Genomic DNA, 23832 nt, shown 5'->3' with positions numbered 1-23832 from the left:
GACGAATAGCGTAATGGAAAAAAGGGGTAAAAATAGCAGATTTGCTTTTTTAAATTTTATATTGCTTCTCTTACCCAAAACAATTGTAATAAAATGTGATCAAAAAGTCACACACTCCAAAGTAGTATCCATAAAAATCATAGATTGTTCTGCAAAAAATGAGCCCCTAAACGGCTCAGTAGACCTAAATATAAAAATGTTATGAGGCTCGGAGTATGGGGGTATCGTTGTAATCGTACTGACCCAGAGAATGAAGGGCATGCGCCGTAAAGGAAACAAAGGAAAATCCATGGGAACAAAATCCGTCAAATGTTTTTTTGTTTCCTATTTCCACCCCATTTATATTTTTATTTCTTTATTAATACAGCTTTCCACTACATTATATGCCATAGTTAATGGTGGCATTAGAAAATACAACCAGTTCTGTAAAAAAAAAAAAAAAAAAAGTCCTAAGCTATGTGACCAGAAATATAAAAAAGTTATGGCTCGAGGAAAATGGGAAAGAAAAATGAAAACGAAAAAACCTCTGGTATCCCAAGGGTTAAAACCAGAAAAATCTAAATTCAGAAAATTGACTAGAAAATTTCTTCCCTTCCTATTGCGTCTTACACCATACGGCAGGGGTGGCCAACCTTGCATACACAGAGCCCAAAAAAAAAAAGTATGACTACCAGGAGCCACAGGCTATACATTTACACACAGTTACCGTATTTTTTGCCCTACAAGATGCACCAAGCTTTTAACAAAGTAAAATAAGATTAAAAAAATATATTTTTCATCTGATCTGAAGTCTGCTAAAAATATTTTTTATTTTTCATTAGCAGAGAAAAAAATACAAAATATATTTTTCATCAGACTCCTAAATCGGAGCCCCAATCCTTATCTGACCTACAATAAGATCACCAAACCTCATCAGACTTCCAAATCACACCTCCAATGCTTGGATCAGACAACACAAATCAGACTCCCAGTGTCAGACCCTCAGTGCTCAGATCTCCCCCACATGCTTAGATCTGACCAACCCATGCTCAAATCTGAAACCTCATGCTCAGATCAGACCCCCCATTTTCCAGATCAGGACAGCCCCTCCCCCCTATGCTCAGATCAGACCCCCCCCCATGCTCAGTTCTATCATTTAAAAAAAAATCTCTTCCCTCCTGATCAGGCACTGGGCTCCAGCTAGGTCAGGCACCTGTTACTGTGCAGGTCTGACACGCTCTCCGCTGTGACCTGATGAGCGCAATATCAGGTCATACTGTGTGTCTCCACGTACTACTTTTCTTACACTGTGTGCATCAGGATGTAGTGGAGAGTGAGCTGGAGCTGCAAAGTAGTAACAGTGCCCGATCAGGAAAAGAGATCTGAGCATGGGGTGGAGAGTGCTTCCTGGCTTCACACCTAGAGCCTCACTTGAAGAAGCAAAGAGCCGCATGTGGCTCAAGAGCCACAGGTTGGCCACCCCTGCCATACAGGATAAATATATTTTAATTATACTCATTTTGAGACGCAGAAATGCTGAAGATAGGGCTCCATAGGAAAATTGCCTTGGATCCTTCAGAGGGCCTGAGGTAGCCATAGAAACCAAACGGCTCCTTCGATCTTGGAGTGAGGGAGTCCCGTTCGGGCCCCTGGCGCGCAGTTCTCCCGATTATTTCACCGCTCAGTTACTGTGGTCACAATTGACCATGCATCTGTGGGATTAAATGTCTGTGGTCACCGTTACCGCTGCTCACGGACGCTGTCTGCTGTGTAAAAATACAGGCACCGGGCTACTACAGTGCCCTTTCAGCTTCTGAACGGGCACCATCCCTAATGTGTTAAACGAAATCTGTTACCACATACTTCCATAGTAATTCAAGTGCAGTGTCAGATGTGCACAGGTCTCATTACAAAAACGTCCCACATTCCCGATAAGTGCCTGCGTTACTGAGAAATCGGTGAATGTAAATTAGCTGCTTTGTGTCACAAGGGCATCACCATTGAACCAACTCCCTGCTCCTTTATTGTTGTCTGCCACTCCCCTCCAGCTTTAAATGACAGCCACCCAGGGGACATTTTAGTCTTGCCCGGCTCTGGTATCTTGTGTATGTGCTGGTTTGGAAGTCTTCTGCACTGTGCTGGCAAGCATCTGGGCTGTATGTGTCAGAACACAAGGCCAGGTGTGACTACTGTTACTATTATTACTACCACTCCCCTGCCCCGCAAAACCCTAAGGGTGGTTTCACAACTGCTGCAACCACTGGAGTGCTGTTCTGGCAGATTAATAGACTACCAAGGTTTACTGCATCTGGCTTGGGCTACTTTCACACTGGCGTTTCTGGGTCCATTTGTGAGATCCGGTTCAGGCCTCTCACAAGCGGCCCAAAATGGATCAGTTCAGCCCCAATGCATTCTGAATGGATAAGGATCCGTTGAGAATGCATCAGTTTGGTCTCCGTTCCGCTTTTGAGGCAGAGGCCAAAGCGCTGCTTGCAGCGTTTTCATGTCCGCCTTCATGTCACGTCCTGCTCTGCCGCTTTAAGAAGAAAGGTCTTGCATCCAGCAGACACAGCAATCCAATAACAGAGCTCCGTACAGTACAGAGCTGTTATTAGTGAGGAGGCTGCCGATTTGTCAGTATCAGCGTGCTGCCGTACCATTGGCTGAACACAGCAGTTTGCTTTTCAGTTATGAAAACTGGGAGTGCGCTCATTGCCGACTGCTCCATAAACAAGGGGCAGCTAAGTAGACAAGTTTTTCAGTCATGTGATGCACGGAGGTGAGCATTCTGCGTACACTGCGCCATGTGCTGAGGGTGCCCTGTGCACCCCAAGTAAGGGGTAAGTGGTGGAGAAGAAGGGGCAATGATGGTGGACTGCGCTCAGCCACACACAGAATGCAGACTAACGCTGGGCTTTATGACGCTTCACACTAGCAGATGAAACGGATTCCGTAACTGGTTGACGCAATTCTGTCACAGGGCCTGGTGCACTTTGTGTGCTAAATAAAAAGAAAGGAATACACTTGCCAGCACGACCAATCATCGTAATGTAGTGCAGGGTTTCAAATCGTGACAGTGAATGGGGTCGCATTGCAACCCTACAGTTGTGAGACTTATTGGGGCTGTCATGACAATGTGCAGGTCCCAAAATGACCCCTCTCACTAGTGGCAATGCTGCATTACTACACTGATCTCTGGCCATGTGATGTTTGTCACAGCCAAAGGCCCCTAGTGTTCCTACCGCAGCGAGTCCGCAACGTAGCTCCCGGCCTGGACTCCCAGCGCTGTCGGGGGTCTCATAGCATTATATTGAGTTATGATGCTATGTAACCCTTACCGATCTGGATAGCATTGGTAACACTGGCATAATGCTGTTAGTGTTATTCAATACATTCCAGAACTGTAAGGGTTACATAGCGTCATAAATCAATATAATGCTATTTTTTTGTCTGAAAGCCGTCATTTATGCTCGAAATTGGTTAGATACCAATCTAGTCAGTGGGTCTGGAGGTGCGTGGCAGTATCTGGCTACACCGGTTTTAGAATGGAGAAGGAGAGCAGAGCTTCGATGGAAGGAATGCTGGTAAGCTCGTCAGTCAGAGCCTCTCACTGGCAAGGGTTGTGCTGTAAGTATAGATACTGGTGCTGTCAGAACAGAGTGCAGGAACGGCAGCGGCACAACCAGTTAAGTCCAGATAAGGTAGTATCTTTTGGTGATGTGTTTCGTGGCCGGACCTGCCTCTTCATCAAACTGGACTGATAAAGGGGCCGCTGCGGCCCTGGAACGCATCACCTGTAAAAAAAAAAAAATTAAATAGCTAAAACGTATCTGGACTTACCAGGTTGTGCTGCTGCCGATCCTGCACTCTCCTCTGGCTACACCGCATATTAGGGGTGGGCGATATGCGATATAAATTTGTGCCACAATATCGATTTTTGTGCATATCGCCGGACCGTGAAATGATCGCGCTCTCTGCGCGCACCATGTTCTCCTGAGCCACCACAGTGGAGAAAGAGGGAGTCCCTCCCTCCCCACTGTGCGCGGCTGCCGCTGACCACCAATGAGAACGGAGGAGGGGAGGGACTGACAGTAAATCATTGAGTTTTCACGATCTCAGTGAGATTGTGTAAACTCAAATCCGATGGTATATTCTAACCCCCAGGCGTTCCCATGGTGACAGGGACACTTGCCTGGGGGTTAGACTATACAGGGCCACGCCGTTCACAGGAGAACATTTATAAACTAATCAGTAACTTTAATCATTGTTAATTATATTATTGGAATAATATAAGGAATCCAATAAAGAGATTAGCAATGGTTAAAGTTACTGATTAGTTTATAAATGTTCTCCTGTGAGCGCCAGGGAGGGGGATCTGCGCGATGGCACTGATGGCAAGTTTAAATACCCCCCCCAAATATAGAAAACAGTATATCGCAATATATAACGCACATGCTTAAAATTATATTGCAATATAGATTTTAGGCCATATCACCCACCCCTACTGCATATTGTGTACTCCTCTTTGTTCCTCTGCTGGAACAGAGTTCACATCTGCGCCAACACTAACGTTATACGTTCAGGTTTAGGGCTAGTTCACATAAACGTTTGATTCCCGTTGCCGTATTGCGGACTGCAATACATGGGCACTGTTCCGTGGCCATTACGCATGCGGCCCCATTCATTTCAATGGGTCTGAAAATCTGTAGATGCGGAACGGAACACTACGGAGTGCTTTCTGGGGTTCTGTTCCGTGCTTCTGCACCGCAAAAAGATAGAACTTGCATTTTTTTTTTTTGGGAACGGAAGGATCGCAGACCCATTCAAGTGAATGGGTCTGTGATCCACATACGCCTGCCCCACGGACGGTGCGTTGCAGCGCAGCAACTTGTGGTCCACAGCATGGGCTTCACATGTTCATGTGAACGAGCCCTTACTGATGTATTTTTCAAAGCCACGACCAGGTGTGGAATTCAACGGTCTCGGCTACTCGATGACATTTGTTGCATTGCGTTATTTGTAGTGATAGTTAATGGGGTCAAACTGCGACACAGCAGTCGCACAAAAATCCACGCATGTTGGATTTTTGTGCTACTTGGATACGTTGCACCATGTCGCAGTGCGACACCATTGATTTAAGTTGCCGTGTAGCCTTACCCTTAGGGCTCATGCACACAAACTTTTCTTTCCGCTTCCATTCTGTGTTTTTTTTTTTTTGTGCGGAAACATTCACTTCAGTGGGTCCGTAAAAACAACAGAAGATACTCCGTGTGCATTCCATATCCGTATTTCCGTTCCGCAAAAAAGTTGTGCATGTGCTATTATTGTCTGCAAATCATGATCCGAGGCCCCATTCAAATCAATGGGTCCACAAAAAATACGGAACTCACACGGAACACATCCATATATCAGTATTTTATCTGTATTTTGCGGGTCCATACTGTAGAAATGCTATACCCAGCCCATATTGCTCATGTGCTTGGTGATTAATAAGTTATTATTTCGTATACGGAAACCATACGGATATGTTTTGTGGAATAACGGAATGGAAGAGGACTTAAATCAGAGAAAAAAACCTCAGATGCGGAACATCGGATCAGTGAAAGACGGACCGCAAAGCGAGAACTGTTGTGTGCATGAGCCGTTAGAGACAGAAAATAGGTAGCTACTCCTCTTGGATTATAAGAGGGCTGGACGAGGGTTCATCAGCATCTGTCTATAGCTGTGAGGTGTTTCTGCAGATCATTGGCAAATCCATCTAAAGGTGCCCAGTAACACTGTGACTATGGGGAGGGGGTGGATTGAGCATTTCCATGTACTGTATTTGCAGTTCATTCATTTGTGGCTTGACTGTAGTTTTTGAAGCTTTTGTGGTTTGGTTTTTGTTGCTGTAGAAAGTAAAGCTGCATTTATCCCTTTTCCCTCCTTCAGAAAAGCCAGCCATAGCACCGCCCATGTTTGTGTTTCAAAAAGAAAAAGGCCAGAAGGTAAGTGAAATAAAGCTCCATACGGGTGTCATTGATGTGACTTTATATGTCCCCTAATGGGCATGCTAATACACTGCACTACTTAAGTCTGCGACTAATGGGCTACTGCACACGGCAGACCTGGAGGCCATTGTTGAGGGCCTAATTTAGGCTACTTTCACACTTGCGCTTGATCGGATCCGTTCTGAACGGATCCGATCATATTAATGCAGACGGAGGCTTAGTTCAGTACGGATCCGTCTGCATTAATAACTTAGAAAAATTTCTAAGTGCGCAAGATGCCTGAGCGGATCCGTTCAGACTTTCAATGTAAAGTCAATGGGGGACGGATCCGCTTGAAGATTAAGCCATATGGTGTCATCTTCAAGCGGATTCGTTCCCATTGACTTACATTGTAAGTCTGAACGGATCCGCTCGCCTCCGCGCGGACAGCTGAACGCTGCAAGCAGCGTTCAGCTGTCCGCCTGGCCGTGCGGAGGCTGAACGCCGCCAGACTGATGCAGGGCTGGACGGAGGCGTTCGGGTCCGCTCGTGAGCTCCTTCAAACGGAGCTCACGAGCGGACCGACGAGCGCAAGTGTGAAAGTAGCCTTACATTGGTAGATTATTGGGACAGTTAATGGAAATGAATTTTCTTATGTCCTAACACTTTGTTCTCAATAATTGCTCCTTGTAAATGTGCCACAATTGCCCCCAAAAATGAGTAAAATACTAATTTATCGAGTGATGATATAGTATTTGTGGAACATAAAATCATCATTTGATGGCAACTTATTGTGGGATTTACTGCTGACCATAAAATTGTGGGGACAAACGATTTAGAAACCTGAACCTGGCCATTAGAGCAGTGGTAAGTTGTCACAAGCACAGCCTTCTAAAGCAATACCCCTTACACCCTCCTGTGTGACCGCTGTATTTCCCGGACTGAACACTTCTCCTCTATGTCCTGACCGTGGTCTTCTGCACTCATGGCATTATGTGAGTACAGTTTATTAGACCTGCGGTCAGGAAGGATCTCACAGGATCATAGATCTTTGTGATGGTGTGAGTTCAGGAAATGCAGAGGTCACACAGAGTGAATATGAATATACAAAAAGACTGGGCACACCTGAAGAAATTTGGACACTACATTTAATGCATAGTTACAAAATTATAGACATGTGACTTGAAAGTTGACGTGATACGTTGAATCAATTCCAATAACACAATATATATATCGTAGGTATACCCACAGGGGTACACAATGGGCAGGGTATATATACCAAATAAGTTAATAAACCTACCACAGTGTTAGGTAGCAGCATATAATAGCTGCTATAATTGATGTTGATATTGATATTAATATTGGTGTAACACTGTGGTGTAATATTGATGCTGCTATATTTATAGTATTTTATGTGATGCTTTAACCGAAGTCATTTACAGGAGGTTTATTAATTTAGCTATATATACCCAGCACATTGTGTACCTCTGGTGGTACACCCACGATATATATATTGTTTTATTGGAATCGATTGACAGAAGGTTTATTAACTTATTTTGTATATATACCCTGCCCCTTGTGAACCCCTGGGGGTATACCTGCTGGAGGAAAGTAGTTATTTTAATGAACAAATGTTCTTTTATTTATTCTATTTTATTTATCTGTTCTGTGCAGTGCTATTAAGATGGCAAGTTTTGTATTTTGTACTTTTGCAGTAATGCAAATATGGTATTTAATTTAGTCAAATATGTTTTTTATTTTGAAAAACAGTGTGCATTTCAGTTCTTGAGTTAAGCATAACTACATTTCAGCATTATCAGTAATTTGTGTGCTTTTGCCTTGAAAATCCAATCAAATAGACCTCTAGCACAATTCCCTTAAAATATTGCATCGCATATCGTTATCGCAATTTTTAGGGCCCTAATCGCAATCGCACAAAATTCCCATACCGTGCAGCCCTAAAATGTGAAATATATATAGATTTTTACACACACAGTACAGACCAAAAGTTTGGACACACCTTCTCATTCAAAGAGTTTTCTTTATTTTCATGACTATGAAAATTGTAGATTCACACCGAAGGCATCAAAACTATGAATTAACACATGTGGAATTATATACATAACAAAAAAGTGTGAAACAACTGAAAATACGTCATATTCTAGCTTCTTCAAAGTAGCCACCTTTTGCTTTGATTACTGCTTCTTGGCATTCTCTTGATGAGCTTCAAGAGGTAGTCACCTGAAATGGTCTTCCAACAGTCTTGAAGGAGTTCCCAGAGATGCAAAGCACTTGTTGGCCATTTTGCCTTCACTCTGCGGTCCAGCTCACCCCAAACCATCTCGATTGGGTTCAGGTCTGGTGACTGTGGAGGCCAGGTCATCTGGCACAGCACCCCATCACTCTCCTTCATGGTCAAATAGCCCTTACACAGCCTGGAGGTGTGTTTGGGGTCATTGTCCTGTTGAAAAATAAATGATGGTCCAACTAAACACAAACCGGATGGAATAACATGCCGCTGCAAGATGCTGTGGTAGCCATGCTGGTTCAGTATGCCTTCAATTTTGAATAAATCCCCAACAGTGTCACCAGCAAAGCACCATCACACCTCCTCCTCCATGCTTCACGGTGAGAACCAGGCATGTAGAGTCCATCCGTTCACCTTTTCTGCGTCGCACAAAGACACGGTGGTTGGAACTAAAGATCTCAAATTTGGACTCGTCAGACCAAAGCACAGATTTCCACTGGTCTAATGTCCATTCCTTGTGTTCTTTAGCCCAAACAAGTCTCTTCTGCTTGTTGCCTGTCCTTAGCAGTGGTTTCCTAGCAGATATTTTACCATGAAGGCCTGATTCACACAGTCTCCTCTTAACAGTTGTTCTAGAGATGCGTCTGCTAGAACTCTGTGTGGCATTGACCTGGTCTCTAATCTGAGCTGCTGTTAACCTGCGATTTCTGAAGCTGGTGACTCGGATGAACTTATCCTTCGCAGCAGAGGTGACTCTTTGTCTTCCTTTCCTGGGGCGGTCCGCATGTGAGCCAGTTTCTTTGTAGCGCTTGATGGTTTTTGTGACTGCACTTGGGGCACTTTCAAAGTTTTCCCAATTTTTCAGACTGACTGACCTTCATTTCTTACAGTTTATTCAGTAGGACTATCAGTTGTGTATCCACCTGACTTCTCCACAAGGCAACTGATGGTCCCAACCCCATTTATAAGGCAAGAAATCCCACTTATTTAAACCTGACAGGGCACACCTGTGAAGTGAAAACCATTTCAGGTGACTACCTCTTGAAGCTCATCAAGAGAATGCCAAGAGTGTGCAAAGCAGTAATCAAAGCAAAAGGTGACTACTTTGAAGAACCTAGAATATGACGTATTTTCAGTTTTTTCACACTTTTTTGTTATGTATAGAATTCCACATGTATTAATTCATAGTTTTGATGCCTTCAGTGTGAATCTACAATTTTCATAGTCATGAAAATAAAGGAAACTCTTTGAATGAGAAGGTGTGTCCAAACTTTTGGTATGTACTGTTTACACACACACACACACACACACACACACACACACACACACACACACACACACACACACACATATATATATTTTTTTACGGGCTGGGAAAGCGTAGTGTACCATGCCATGTGTTTCCATCTGACCCCCAAAAAAATGTAGGCTAACATACTTTTTTTTTTTTATGCAATGGAACTCTGATGACGAATGCCACAATATAACATTTGCCTGGGGCATCAATTTTTTTGTGTACGTTAAACATATGGCAAAAATGTGATGTGAACCCAGCCTAAGGGGATAGAGGTTACATTTTTAGTGCATGACCCTGGCATTCTTTGGGAACAGTTTGGGTTGTTGCTGTGAGACAGAACATTGGGGGCACCATAATAAGTATGTAAAGGCAATACATAAACTCAAGCGTATTTAATTTCTTCCAATTGAAAAGTTATGTTTTGTGTGATCTAACAAACTGGAGTTGGGCGGTGACGTATTCCATGTTTATAAGTCAGTAGCATCATATACAAATTGTACAGCTAGTTAGATCTGATGTATGATGGGTTAGAGACCTTCACAGCAACTGGTCACAACATTCAAACCGGTGAACGGTTGTATAATTATACCACATGATTTCTGAACAACATTATTGCTGAATCTCCCCGGGAGCTTGTCTAGCATTTCTGATTCTGAGACATTATTCCCCATTTTCTTTTTACTGTCTAGCTCATTTAATAATTAAACATGCAGTGATTGCTGCAGTGCATTTTCTTGTGGCCAAAAATGTGGTAGGACAGGTTTCAGATATGCAGTGACATTCAGGGAAAATGCTTAACCGCCTCCGGACCACCTAATGCAGGATCGCGGTGCGGAGGCGGCTCTCCCAGGTACAGCGACACATATACGCGTCCTCTCGCGAGACGCAAGATTTCCTGTGAACGCGCGCACAAAGGCGCGCGCGTTCACAGGAACTGCAGGTAAGTGAGTTTATCTACAGCCTGCCAGCGGCGATCGTTTTTTTTAAACAGGTATATTTGATAACAGCGTCTAATATACCTGCTACCAGGTCCTCTGGTGGTCCCTTTTGCTTGGATCGACCACCAGAGGACACAGGCAGCTCAGGCCCCCCCCCCATATAGACTCCCTTATCACCCCATATAGTCTCCCTTATCACCCCCTGTCATTGATCACCCCCCTGTTAGGCTCCATTCAGATGTCCGTATGTGATTTACGGATCCATGGATCCGATCCGCAAAACGCATACGGACGTCTGAATGGAGCCTTACAGGAGGGTGATCACCCCATATCCACTCCCTGATCACCCCCCTGTCATTGATCACCCCCCTGTAAGGCTCCATTTAGACTTTTTTTTTTTTGGCCCAAGTTAGCGGAAATGTTATTTTATTTTTTTCTTACAAAGTCTCATATTCCACTAACTTGTGTAAAAAAATAAAATCTCACGTGAACTCACCATGCCCCTCACGGAATCCAAATGCGTAAAATTTTTAGACATTTATATTCCAGACTTCTCACGCTTTAGGGCCCCTAAAATGCCAGGGCAGTATCAATACCCCACATGTGACCCCATTTCGGAAAGAAGACACCCCAAGGTATTCGCTGAGGGGCATATTGAGTCCATGAAAGATTGACATTTTTGTCCCAAGTTAGCGTGAAGGGAGACTTTGTGAGAAACAACAACAAAAAAAAAATTTCCGTTAAATTGTGCCAAAAAAGAAATAAATTTCTATGAACTCGCCATGCCCCTCATTAAATACCTTGGGGTGTCTTCTTTCCAAAATGGGGTCACATGTGGGGTATTTATACTGCCCTGGCATTTTAGGGGCCTGAAAGCCTGAGAAGAAATCTGGGATCCAAATGTCTAAAAATGCCCTTCTAAAAGGAACTTTGGCCCCTTTGCGCATCTAGGCTGTAAAAAAGTGTCACACATGTGGTATCGCCGTACTCAGGAGAAGTTGGGCAATGTGTTTTGGGGTGTCATTTTACATATACCCATGCTGGGTGAGATAAATATCTTGGTCAAATGCCAACTTTGTATAAAAAATAATTGAAAAAGTTGTCTTTTGCCGAGATATTTCTCTCACCCAGCATGGGTATATGTAAAATGACACCCCAAAACACATTGCCCTACTTCTTCTGAGTATGGCGATACCACATGTGTGACACTTTTTTGCAGCCTAGGTGGGCAAATGGGCCCACATTCCAAAGAGCACCTTTCGGATTTCACAGGGCATTTTTTTTACAGATTTTGATTTCAAACTACTTCTCACGCATTTGGGCCCCTAAAATGCCAGGGCAGTATAACTACCCCACAAGTGACCCAATTTTGGAAAGAAGACACCCCAAGGTATTTCATGATGGGCATAGTGAGTTCATGGAAGCTTTTATTTTTTTGTCACAAGTTAGTGGAATATGAGACTTTGTAAGGGAAAAAAAATCATCATTTTCCGCTAACTTGTGACAAAAAATAAAAAGTTCTGTGAACTCACTATGCCCATCAGTGAATACCTTAGGGTGTCTACTTTCCGAAATGGGGTCATTTGTGGGGTTTTACTACTGTCTAGCCATTGTAGAACCTCAGGAAACATGACAGGTGCTCAGAAAGTCAGAGCTGCTTCAAAATTTTTTGTACCATCGTTTGTAAACGCTATAACTTTTACCCAAACCATTTTTATTTTATTTTTTACCCAAACATTTTTTTTTTTATCAGACATGTAGAAATATAAATGTAGAGAGAAATTTATATATAGATGTCGTTTAAAAAAAATAAATAAAAAATTTACAACTGAAAGTGGACTTTTTTTGCAAAATTTTCGTTAAATTTCGGTTAATAACAAAGTTAAAATGTCAGCAGCAATGAAATACCACCAAATGAAAGCTCTATTAGTGAGAAGGAAAGGAGGTAAAATTCATTTGGGTGGTAAGTTGCATGACCGAGCAATAAGCAGTGAAAGTAGTGTAGTGTAGAATTGTAAAAAGTGGTCTGGTCATTAAGGGTGTTTAAGCTGGGGGGGGGCTGAGGTGGTTAATATCTGGCAAGAAAATTATGAATTGAAGGCTACAACTTTAAAGGGAACCTGTCACCGGGATTTTGGGTATAGAGCTTTAGACATGGGTTGCTAGATGGCCGCTAGCACATCTGCAATACCCAGTCCCCATAGCTCTGTGTGCTTTTATTGTGTAAAAAAACCGATTTAATACATATGCAAATTCACATACATATGCAATACATATGCATCTCGCATACAGGACTCCTCTCAGGTTAATTTGCATATGTATTAAATCGTTTTTTTTACACAATAAAAGCACAAAGAGTTATGGGGACTGGGTATTGCAGATGTGCTAGCGGCCATCTAGCAACCCATGTCTTCAGCTCTATACCCAAAATCCCGGTCACTGGTTCCCTTTAAGGGATTAATTTCACTATAGACAGACTTTTTAAGCGTCTTCAAAGGCTTTTTTTTTTTTTGTACTAAAACAAAACAAAAACCATAAACTTTATTGCCATTATTGCAATGACCTGCAGAATAAACTTGTAGCGACACCACAGAAATAAAACTGATGGAAAATGAATAGTGGAATTGTGGCTTATTTTTCACTTGACAAAACATTTTCCTCCATCCCTCAATGCAAGAAAAATAAGCACTCATTAGGCTATATGAACAGAAAAGTAAGAAAGTTGTTGCTCCTGGGAGGTAAGGAAAAGAGAGAGGCAAAAAAAATAAAAATTTAAGCTATGTACACCTTTGGGGGCAATTTCTTTATTATTGCATTGTACTTAATAAGACCTAGAAATCATTTTTTCAATTGGTGTTTATTAAAAATATGGAGCCTTTTTTTTGTGTACTTAGCTGGCTGAGATGCTGTAGTAGGGTTGAGCGGTAAATCAGTATAAAAGATATACCGCGCTATTAAGAAACAGCGATATTGCTGTTTCCAAATAACCGCGGTATGTTGTGACTTCATAGGAGCGGCCATATGCGTTACAAACTGTTGTCCCATACAGTATGTCACCTTATGGCCCCCTTACAGTATAGTTCGAGTCTATACAGTATAATGTCTCCTGGTGGCCCCATGCAGTATAGTGACTCTTGTAGCCCACTGCCTGCCCAGCAGCCAGCCCATACAGTATATAATGTCTCCTTGTGCCCCGCTGCCTACCCAGCAACCAGCCCATGTAGTAGTGTTATTTTTTCCATTACGCCCCATGACGGCACCTGTGAGAGATCCTCCGGACAGGAAACAGGAACTTCCCAGATCTTTAAATTGGTCCCTTGCCTTCCACTGCTCAGTTCTTTCCTGTCCAGGGACAGGAGGATTTCTTTCCAGGTCTATTTTTCGGCTGCAGGACCTCTAGGGTTAAAAGGGAAACCTAGTGGAGGTACCTGTCGGCGTAAGTCTCAACTAGGAGCCGCTGAGAAGCCCGGCGTCTGCTGCTTTTTTCCCCTTCTTCGGAGCCATGAGGGGATGCCTGTAGCTGCCTTGTGACCCTGCCTGCCGGCGAAGTTGCGGCGTGAAGGGGGAGGTACGTCTTCTCCTCTCATTGAGGCTGAGCTGGGCGTGCGCGTCGCATCGGCCGGAAAGGGGGAGGAGCTTGAACATGGCGGGCGCTGCTCGGCCCATTTGAAAAAGGGAACGCTGGCCAGCCAGCGTGGAGGGAGCAGCAGCAGGCAGATACTGAACGGATGCCAGGCGGCACCTACAGCCCTCCATTGGCCCCCCTTGAAAGCAGCATTATCATGCAAGAAGAAGGGGAAGTACAACAGCGCGCCGACAGACAGGAGCAGCTTTCGGAATCCAGCATGGTACTCCTGGGGGTAAGAGGGGTTAACCCCCACCATCTCCCTTTGGGGAGTTATTATTGTGTTCAGGTTAGACTGATTAGGCTGTTTTATTAAATGCAGGTTAAAGAACCCACAAGAAAAGCTTCACACAAAACGAGAGCTAAGGAGTGTGGAATTTGCAAGCGGAAGTTGGATCCGTCTTACCCCAAAACATGTTGTCAACCATGTCTGGATAAGTTAGTGGCAGAGGAGTCGCCATCTTTATTGCAAAGTATCCAGGATTTAGTTAAAAATGAAGTCCGTTCTTCTGTGGAGGAGCTTAAAAAAATCCCTGCCTATCTCATCCAGACATAAGAGGGCCCAGGCGATAGTGGAGGATACTATGGACTCTGGGTCTGAGGAGGGAGCTATTGCAGACTCAGATTCCTCCTCTGAGGATTTGACAGGGAAGCCGTTATTTAGAGCGGAAGATACGGATCTACTATTGAAGGCGGTTAGATCCACGATGGAGCTTGAGGAAGAAAAGGAGTCCAGGTCTAGACCAGAGCTAATGTTGGAGAGCCTAAAGTCTAGGCTGTTCCCCATTCAGGACCGTATCAAGGACCTGATTAAACGTGAATGGGAGAAGCCCGATAAAAAATTCTTTATCCCTAGAGCGGTCAAGAGAAAGTACCCCTTTGACGATCAGGAAGTGTCAGCTTGGCAGGAGGTACCGAGGGCAGACTCTCCCGTAGCTAAGATAAATAAGTCAGCTCTCCCGTTTGAGGATTTGGGGTCCCTTAAAGATCCCATGGACAAAAGGGCTGATGCATACTTAAGGAAGAATTGGGAAGCTTCCACTTCTGCCTTTAAACCGAATATAGTGACTACCTCGGTGGCAAATCCTTTAAAGCGCTGGTTGGAGGAATTAGTCTCATATAGAAAACAAGACTCCTAGGGATCAGCTGCTGGAGGCTATACCAACTATGTCCAGTGCAGTGGACTTTATCTCTGATGCCTCCGCTGACCGCATTGAGGCTTTCCGCTAGGGCGGCTGCACTGTCCAATTCAGCCAGAAGGGCGTTATGGTTGAAGGGGTGGAAGGGCGATGTAGCGTCAAAATCTAAAGTTTTGTGCCCTCCCTTGCCAAGGAGATTTTTTGTTTGGGTCAGCCTTAGATGATATTTTAGATAAGGCATCTGATAAGAAAAAAGGATTTCCAGCACTGTCCTTTCCTAAACAGGGGAAGCCATTTCGGAGTAATGATAGAAGGAAAGGGTTTGGGGATCAAACATCAAGTTCCACTCCACTTTTTCCGGCCTGGCGAAATATTACCGCAAGCGCCTGGGTAAAGGATATTATAACGAAAGGCTATCGCCTAGACTTCAAGAGACTACCACCCAGGACATTCAAAATTACTTCATTAAACTAAAATTCTCCAAAACAGGCGGCACTTTCGGAGGAAATAAACAACCTCCTGGAAACGGCAGTCCTTGTTCTAGTCAATTGGGACGGGAGGTCGCTATCCCTGGATCACAAGATTGTGGTCCCAGGGTCAGTAACCCGGTCCCTAGCTTGGTGGCTAAGAACCTCGAACCTCAGTCAGGGGGTAGAGTGGGTGAGATACGACCCCTTAATAATAACCACCAACGCAATTCCTTGGGGATGGGGGGCCCATTCAGTTTTGGTTTTTTTTCCAAGGTCCTTGGTCAAGTACCCAGCGTGCTCAGTCCCAAAATGCCAGGGAGTTGAGAGCAGTCCTGTGCGCACTAAAGGAAAGTCTCCCTTCTTTGTCTCAAAAACATGTCAGGATCCTTTCCGACAACGCCTCGGTGGTAGCTTATATAAACAAACAAGGGGGAAAAAGATCCTATCAACTAATGCAGCTGGCATCCAGTATTTTCTTGTTAATGCAGGGGAAAGCTTTCTCTCTCAGCGGTTCATTTGAAAGGCTCAGAGAATCACCAGGCGGACTTTCTCAGCAGACACAGATTCAGTCAGGCGAGTTGGTGTCTGAATCAGGAAGTGTTTCACCAAATACAGGCCCTATGGGGATCCCCTACGATAGATCTATTCGCCTCGGTGGAAAACAAAACGTGCGAAAAGTTATTTTCTCTCAGCAGGGAGGATCAGTCGATGGGCACGGATGCGCTTTCACAGACATGGGGGAAGGGCCTAGTCTATGCTTTCCGTCCCATCAGCCTATTGCCCAGAGTTATCCAGAAGATCAGGGGGGAACAGGCAACAGTGATACTAATAGCACGATTCTGGCCAAGAAGAGTCTGGTTTGCATGGTTGAGGAGACTATCAATAACCGATCCCTGGGTGCTTCCAGAGAGACAGGACCTATTATATCAGGGCCCTCTACATCATCTGGAAGTCAAGAACCTCCACCTGACAGCTTTGATTTTAAGAGGACATTCTTCAGGTCTAGAGGCCTATCGGAACAAGTCATTGGGACTCTCCTAGCTAGTAGGAAAAAAGTCACCTCCGAAATCTATCTGAGGGTATGGAAACCTTCCTTCGGTTTGCAGGTCCAGGCTTAGATTTGAGCTCACCCAACATCCCGTTAATTTTAGACTTTTTACAGGAAGGCCTTAACAAAAGGCTTAAACCCAGCACTCTCAAAGTACAGGTCTCGGCACTGAGTGTCCTGTTTGACTTTCGATTGGCTACTCATCCTTGGGTCAAAAGGTTCATTAGGGGGGGGGGGGAGAATCTGTGGATGACACAGAGCCCCTCCATAAGTGTCCCTGTAGTGTGAATGACCCCCAATACAGGGGGTGGGGGTCACGTCTGCTTTTATAATGACAGCGGGGCCCGTGCAGTGACTGTATTCTACTACACAGGCTCCGCTCACTGTATATAACCGTATCTGTAATTGTTATGTATATAATCGGGTAATCATCGCCTGTATACTTACAAGCACTTGGTAGCAGGGAGGAGGCAGGACGGGCGCTGGCAGCGTGAGTCACTTCGTCATGCGCCCACTCCGCCTGCTTCATTCATAAAGTGGGCGGTGCAGGAGCGTGACGTAGTGACTCGCGCTGCCAGCGCCCGTCCTCCCGGCCTGCCTCCTCCCTCCGTCCTCCCGGCCTGCCTTCTTATACAGCTACATCCGCTCAAAAATTTGAGTTGTGCTATTATTGAGTAGAGTTGTTGTGATACCAAAATTTTGATTCGGGTTCGATACCATAAAAAGGTATTGCGATACTCGATACCATTTGGAGATTTATTTTTTATGTTTTAATAGTTTGGACTTTTTGGATGTGGCGATGTTTGTTTGTTTGTTTGTTTTATTTGTTTGTATATTTTATATGTAAAATTGGGAAAGGGGGTAATTTATACTTAATATTTTGGTGTGGTTGTTTCTTTTTTTTTTTGCTGTTTATTTAAGAACTATCCTGGGATCTTCTAATCCCTTGTCCTATTCACCCTAATAGATCTCTATCGGAGTGAATAGGACTTCACACTCTCCCTGCTGCTCTGTGCATAGTACACACAGCAGCAGAGAGATTACATGGCAGACAGGGCTTCAGTAGCATCCTGGCTGCCATGGTAACTGATCGGAGCCCCAGGATTACACTGCTGGGGCTCTGATCAGAAGCTGCCACTGCCACTAATGAGAAGGAGAGGGGACCCTGTGGCCACTGCCACCAATGATTATAATACTGAGGGAGGGAGGGCCACCAATGATGATTAACTCTTAATACAGGAGGCGGGTGCTGGCAGCAGATCAGCGGCAGTTAACCCCTCCGGTGCCGCACCTGTCCCTGTCAGAGGCATGATGTCGGATATGCGATTCTGCTGCCGGCACCTGCCTCCTGTATTAAAAGTTAAAGACAACCTTCTATGGGTTCGGACTTTAAGTATTAGGCTACACAGAAGGCGCCCAGGGATGTCCCAGCACTTACTATTATTCCTCGGCGCCACTCTGTTCGCCCACTGTGCGCCTGTGCCCTATTAGTGTCCTGCTCCATATGCTTATTACTATTGGAGCAATGGGGAAGAGACATCAGCTTCTTTAGTGGGCATTCCTTCTCCCTGCGCTGGATATCGCTACAGCCAGGGGAGAAGGAACGCCCACTAGAGAAGCTAAATGTCTCCTCCCCATTGCTCCGATAGTAATTAGCATATGTAACAGGACTGCAGGAGACTGTAATGGGGCACAGGAATAATAGTAAGTGCTGGGACATCCCTGGGCACCCTCTGTGTAGCCGAATACTTAGCAGGACTTTGTAATCATTCGTGGCGCAGTGAGCCTGCCCCTCTCTCCTCATTGGTGGCAGCGGCACAGAAACCCCACCACAAAAATACACAGATTTGGAATGGCTGTTGGCATACTGACCCATAGAGTAACAGTAACACTAGTTATGCTGCATTGTAAATTTTAAGTGCAAGAAGCAATGGCAGGATTATTTTTTTTCCCATTGCTATTTCAGCCTAAGGGCTCTGTCATACGAGTGTATGCCGTGCGGGTAATCGGCTGTGTGAAAGAGTGCCAAGGCCCGCTCTGGACAGCAGAGGCACGGAGCATTAACATGATTATTAATGTTCTGTCCCTCTATGTGACCTTTTTACTACAAAATCACAGTGAGATAAAGTTGTCACTGTGATTTTGTAGTAAAAAGATCACAGAGAGGCACGGAGCATTATCAATCATGTTAACGCTCCATGTCTCTGCTGTCTGGAACGGGACTTGGCTGTCATTCACGCTGCAGATAAGGCTACTTTCACACTAGCGTTCGGGGCTCCGCTTGTGAGTTCCGTTTGAAGGCTCTCATAAGCGGCCCCAAAAGGATCCGTACTGCCCTAATGCATTCTGAGTGGATGCGGATTTGCTCAGAATGCATCAGTCTGGCACAGTTTGCCCTCCGCTCTGCTCAGCAGGCGGACACCCGAACGCTGCTTGCAGCGTTCGGATGTCCGCCTGGCCGTGCGGAGGCAAACGGATCCGTCCAGACTTACAATGTAAGTCAATGGGGACGGATCCGTTTGAAGTTGACACAATATGGCTCAATTTTCAAACTGATCCGTCCCCCATTGACTTTCAATGTAAAGTCTGGACGGATCCGTCTGAGGCTACTTTCACACTAGAATTTTTTCTTAACTATAATGCAGACGGATCCGTTCTGAACGGATCCCATCGTCTGCATTATAGGAGCAGATCCGTCTGTGCAGACACCAGACTGATCCGCTCTGAACGCAAGTGTGAAAGTAGCCTAACACGCACTGCATCCGCTCATGTGAAAGAGCCCTAAGGCTGGGTTCAGACCTGAGCGTTCGGAAACGAGCGCTCTGTATGCGCGATTGTACGGGCGTTTACAATCGCGCATACAGAGATTGCCGTTCACACATTGTCGCGCGTTCCTGAATTTCTATGTGCGGGAACGCGCGACAAACGCCCAAAAAAAAGCTCAAGCACTTGTTTGAGCGTCGGGCGTTTTACAGCGCGATCGTACGCGCTGTAAAACGCCCAGGTGAGAACCATTCCCATAGGAAATCATTGGTTCTTGCCTGTTGTGCGTTTTACAGCGCGTAGGAACGCGCTGTAAAACGCTCAGGTGTGAACCCAGGGTCAGTGATCGCGAAGTGGATTTCAGTTGAAGCCTATGATTGTCTGAAGTGGAACATGTGATCGTGCTTTTGCAGCGCCGCATGTAAACACAGTGAAGGCAGAGTGGAGGACTGGATCAGCGGGGAGCAGGCAACTATGACCTTTCTGTGGGCACTTACCCGAAAATCACTATTTCTGGGGAACCTCTTTAATATACCGCTGAGAAATGCATCAATAGCATATCATACTATTAAAGGAAACGCAGAGCCCCAATTGATATCAAAATTCTCTTGTAGCTGATTTAAAAGCTTGTCTAAAGCTGTGTGTCAGTGTAGATTTAGTTACCACAGGTGAACCACTCGGATTAGAGCAGAGAGAAGCGATCAGAACGACTCTTAGTTAAAGGGTTTATCCCATGACCATCTCTAACAAAGCCAGAACCAGACCTGTACCTCCCATGGATCCAGAGATCTCCCCATTCACTGCTCCTCTAGATTTATATCAAGCTGGCAGCTCAAGAGGAGCATGTCTGTTCTCCTCCTGGAGTGCTCTCTATCACAGCTCAGGAGACAGTTGAAGGATGCAACTGAGCATGTGAAATAAGAAAAAAAACATGAAGTGGCACGATAAAGATAGATTTTTATTGAATAACTGTCTCTATACTAAATTTGTTATTGTGTGCAGTTAGAAAAGTATTCAAAAGCAAACTGAAAACCTATACATTTTATACAGTTTACATTATAAAGTTTACAAAGCAAACAAATAAACCTACCCTCAGGATCAACAAGGGTCTATGAACTAAAACACTCCCTTCCCTTGCATGAGTTGTAAAGGTGGTGTGGTACACATGACCAATCCAAGGTCTGTTCAAAAGATATGTTGATTCTGGGACCATATGTGGTTCTGAGATCAGAGGACTCTATCAATAGCACGTGGCTGATCAGGATCCTAGAATAAGACCTGTATTAGACTGGGATATTCTGCCTGTGTAATACTGCCACCAATTACCCAATTTTAATCACATTATTTGTGGAGGGAGATCATGCTATATGATCACTCTCTGCTGCCGACAAATAATGATTCAGTATGGGGCCGAATTATGGCATTAGCGATCACTCCTCCCAATACTGTGGAGGAAATCACTGCATGTAAAAGCAGTGGTCTCCTTCACTGACAAGCAGGCGCCTGCCAGGAAGAAATGCTTCCCTCCTGACAATTGTCTGGCCCATCTACCAGTGTAATACAGCCCTTAGCCATAATGTGGAGATAGTAGGAGATGCCTGAACCAGATCTGTCCCGCCTCACATGGAGAACACCAACACATATGAAACATACCAGCAAATGTACACGACTGGAGAGGTAAAATAACCACAAACCACCATGCCTGACGGGGCAACATAAACACCTGGAATCGAAGCACCAAGTAGAAAACAACGCACTAAAACCTATGTAGTAAAGGCAATAACTGAGAGCAGCTATTGCACTATAACAAAAAAAAAAAAAAACTAAAACACAACAACATGATTTCCACTGACTGCAGCTGCCAAAAACCACTAATTCAGAACTGTGTACAGAAAAGAGAATATATTGAGGGACGCTATACTAGACTGGAAGAGTCCCATGATTTCCAGAGAAGACTGTTGAGATGGTGTTCAATTAGAGTGTCAGTCTAGGGCTAGATGCACACGACCGTGGCGTGTTTTGCTCTCTGCAAATTGGAGATCCACAAAACGCGGATGATGCCTGTGCACGTTCCACAATTAACTGAATGGGTCGCCCCTAAATAGAAATGCCTATTTTCGGCAAAACGAATGAGAATAGGACACGTTCTATAAATTTTAATTTTTTTGTGGGGCAACTGATGCGGACAGCACACAGGCTTTGGGCTATTTTAGAGATATAACTGGTTCCCCGTTCTCAGTTGGGGAACGCCGTTACTGGAGCGGAAGCGTGCGACTGCTCTAATGCTGTGGTCACATTTTGATCACGGCATCTGAAGGGAAAAAATGTATGCGATCAGCCTTATGGCTGATCGCATACATGTGCCACGGGTGTCTGCTATTTAAAATAGCAGAAACCTGGCTGCATTGTTGCCGGATGCACGTGTGAGCGGGCGCCATGTTTGGGGACTTGACTTCCGCCGTACATATGCGGCGGAGGTCCTTTAACCTCTTAAGGACACATCATGTATGGTTCTGATCGCCGGCGGGCGGTGATTGGAACTCTGTGCCTGCTCAAATCATTGAGCAGGCGCCTAGGCTAAATGCGCCCCCCCCCCCCCCCCAATGTCGGCGATCGCAGAAAACCACAGGTCAATTCAGACCTGCGGTTTTCTGCGTTTCCGGGTTATTCGGTTCTCCGAAGACCCGATAACCCGGCACAGGATGGTGATGGTGGTGTGATTTTTACCCCATCAATCACCATCCTGCGATCCTAAGAGGTGATGGTGGCAGGGAGATTCAAAAGTTGCTGCCTGCATGTTGTGTCCATCTGTGCCAGCATCACCCCATCTGTGCCCCCAGGACCTGATCTGTGCCCCAGCACCCCCCATCTGAACCGCAGGTACATCGGGAAAGTTTGGGTTAGGCAGGGAAAATAAAGGGAAAGTTAGTTGGAAAAACTTTGATTGCGTCACCCTAAGTTAGGGTGTCTGGGGTCCACAGCACAGCTGTGTGACCCTAGACCCCCCAGGGGTGCTGCCGCTTGCCCCCTCCCCCAACTTTTTTTAGGGTGCAGGATTTTTTTTTTCTTTTGGTGTATGCTGACTGTGGCCGGCACTCTTGGCATCCGGCCACTGAATCGCACACCCCACCGCTGATCAACTTCGGGCGGTTAATCAGCAGTTTTGTATTCCCCACCCCCACCCCACATTTTTTGTTTTTAAGTTATTTATTTATTTATTTTTTCTGTTATTTTTAGGGTGCGTTCGCGAAAACCCGTGCCCCCACGCACACCAAATAAAGATTTGCATGCACATACACACGCAGACACACACTCCCCTATGGCCCGCCGGATGTTCTCTGCCGAGGAGGCATACGCCCAGCTTGCCTCCGACTCCGAGAGTCCCAGTGAGGACGAGGATGACCCCACGTTCCTATTGTCATCCGCGTCCTCCTCATCTAGTGATGATGATGATGAGCCCCCAAGGCGGCGGAGACGCGCCAGGCGGAGCAAGGGGGCCGCCATGTTGGGGACCCTGTGGCCCAGCCTAGTACGAGCAGCTCTGGGGCTCGTACTAGTTTTCCGGCACACCAGTTAAATCCACCGGAGCACCCTGCCGGTGAACTAGTCTGGTGTAGCCCAGAGCGATACAATCCCGTGGTTCCTGATTTTGTAGGCCAATCGGGAATCCAGATTTCCACAGTGGGCTACACTGAATATGACTTTTTTTGTCTTTATTTTTTATTTTCAGTGAACCACTGGTAAATCTGATGGTGGAGCAGACGAACCTGTATGCCCAACAGTTCGTTGCTCAACACCTGGGCTCCTTTTTGGCTAGGCCTGGTGGCTGGACGCCGGTCAGTGCAGCCGAAATGAGGACATTTTGGGGCCTTGTGCTGCATATGGGCCTGGTCAAGAAACCAAGTGTCGGGCATTACTAGAGTGGGGACGTCCTATACCAGGAGGTGAGACCCGTGCCCTTACCACTGTAAACCTGTTGCTGGTCGGGTATAAGGACAAGAGGGATGTCATTATGCTGTCCACAATTCATGGTAACTGCATCGCCCATGTCCCTGTGCGAGGTACTGCGGCAACGGTCCTCGAGCCCGATTTGTATCGTCGACTACAATCGGTATATGGGAGGAGTTGATCTCTCTGATCAAGTCCTCAAGCCATATAATGCCATGCGAAAAACCCGGGCATGGTACAAAAATGTTGCGGTCTACTTGGTACAGGTTGCCACGTACAACTCTTTTGTGCTGTCCCGGACCGCTGGCAACACGGGGACATTCCTCCAGTTCTGAGGCAGTCCTCAAGGCCCTGATCTTTTCGGACCGGGAAAGAGCAGGCCGGAGTACCTCGGGAACTGTAGGCGCC

The 23832-nt window shown here is 45.4% G+C and overlaps 1 protein-coding gene across 3 annotated transcripts in view; it reads left to right on the top strand.

Moving 5' to 3' along the window:
• RANBP3 (RAN binding protein 3) overlaps positions 1–23832 on the top strand; it is a 136512-nt gene that overhangs the window by 4952 nt on the left and 107728 nt on the right. For all 3 annotated transcript variants that reach the window (XM_044305950.1, XM_044305959.1, XM_044305941.1), the window contains exon 2: positions 5911–5966. In XM_044305950.1, the coding sequence (XP_044161885.1) occupies positions 5911–5966 (56 nt within the window). The remainder of the gene's footprint in view (positions 1–5910; positions 5967–23832) is intronic.

The sequence above is a fragment of the Bufo gargarizans genome, chromosome 1, assembly GCF_014858855.1.
Source record: "Bufo gargarizans isolate SCDJY-AF-19 chromosome 1, ASM1485885v1, whole genome shotgun sequence".
In the NCBI taxonomy this organism is placed as follows: Eukaryota; Metazoa; Chordata; class Amphibia; order Anura; family Bufonidae; genus Bufo; species Bufo gargarizans.
Note: the sequence above shows the minus strand (reverse complement) of the source record. Positions and strands in the feature narration are given on the sequence as shown.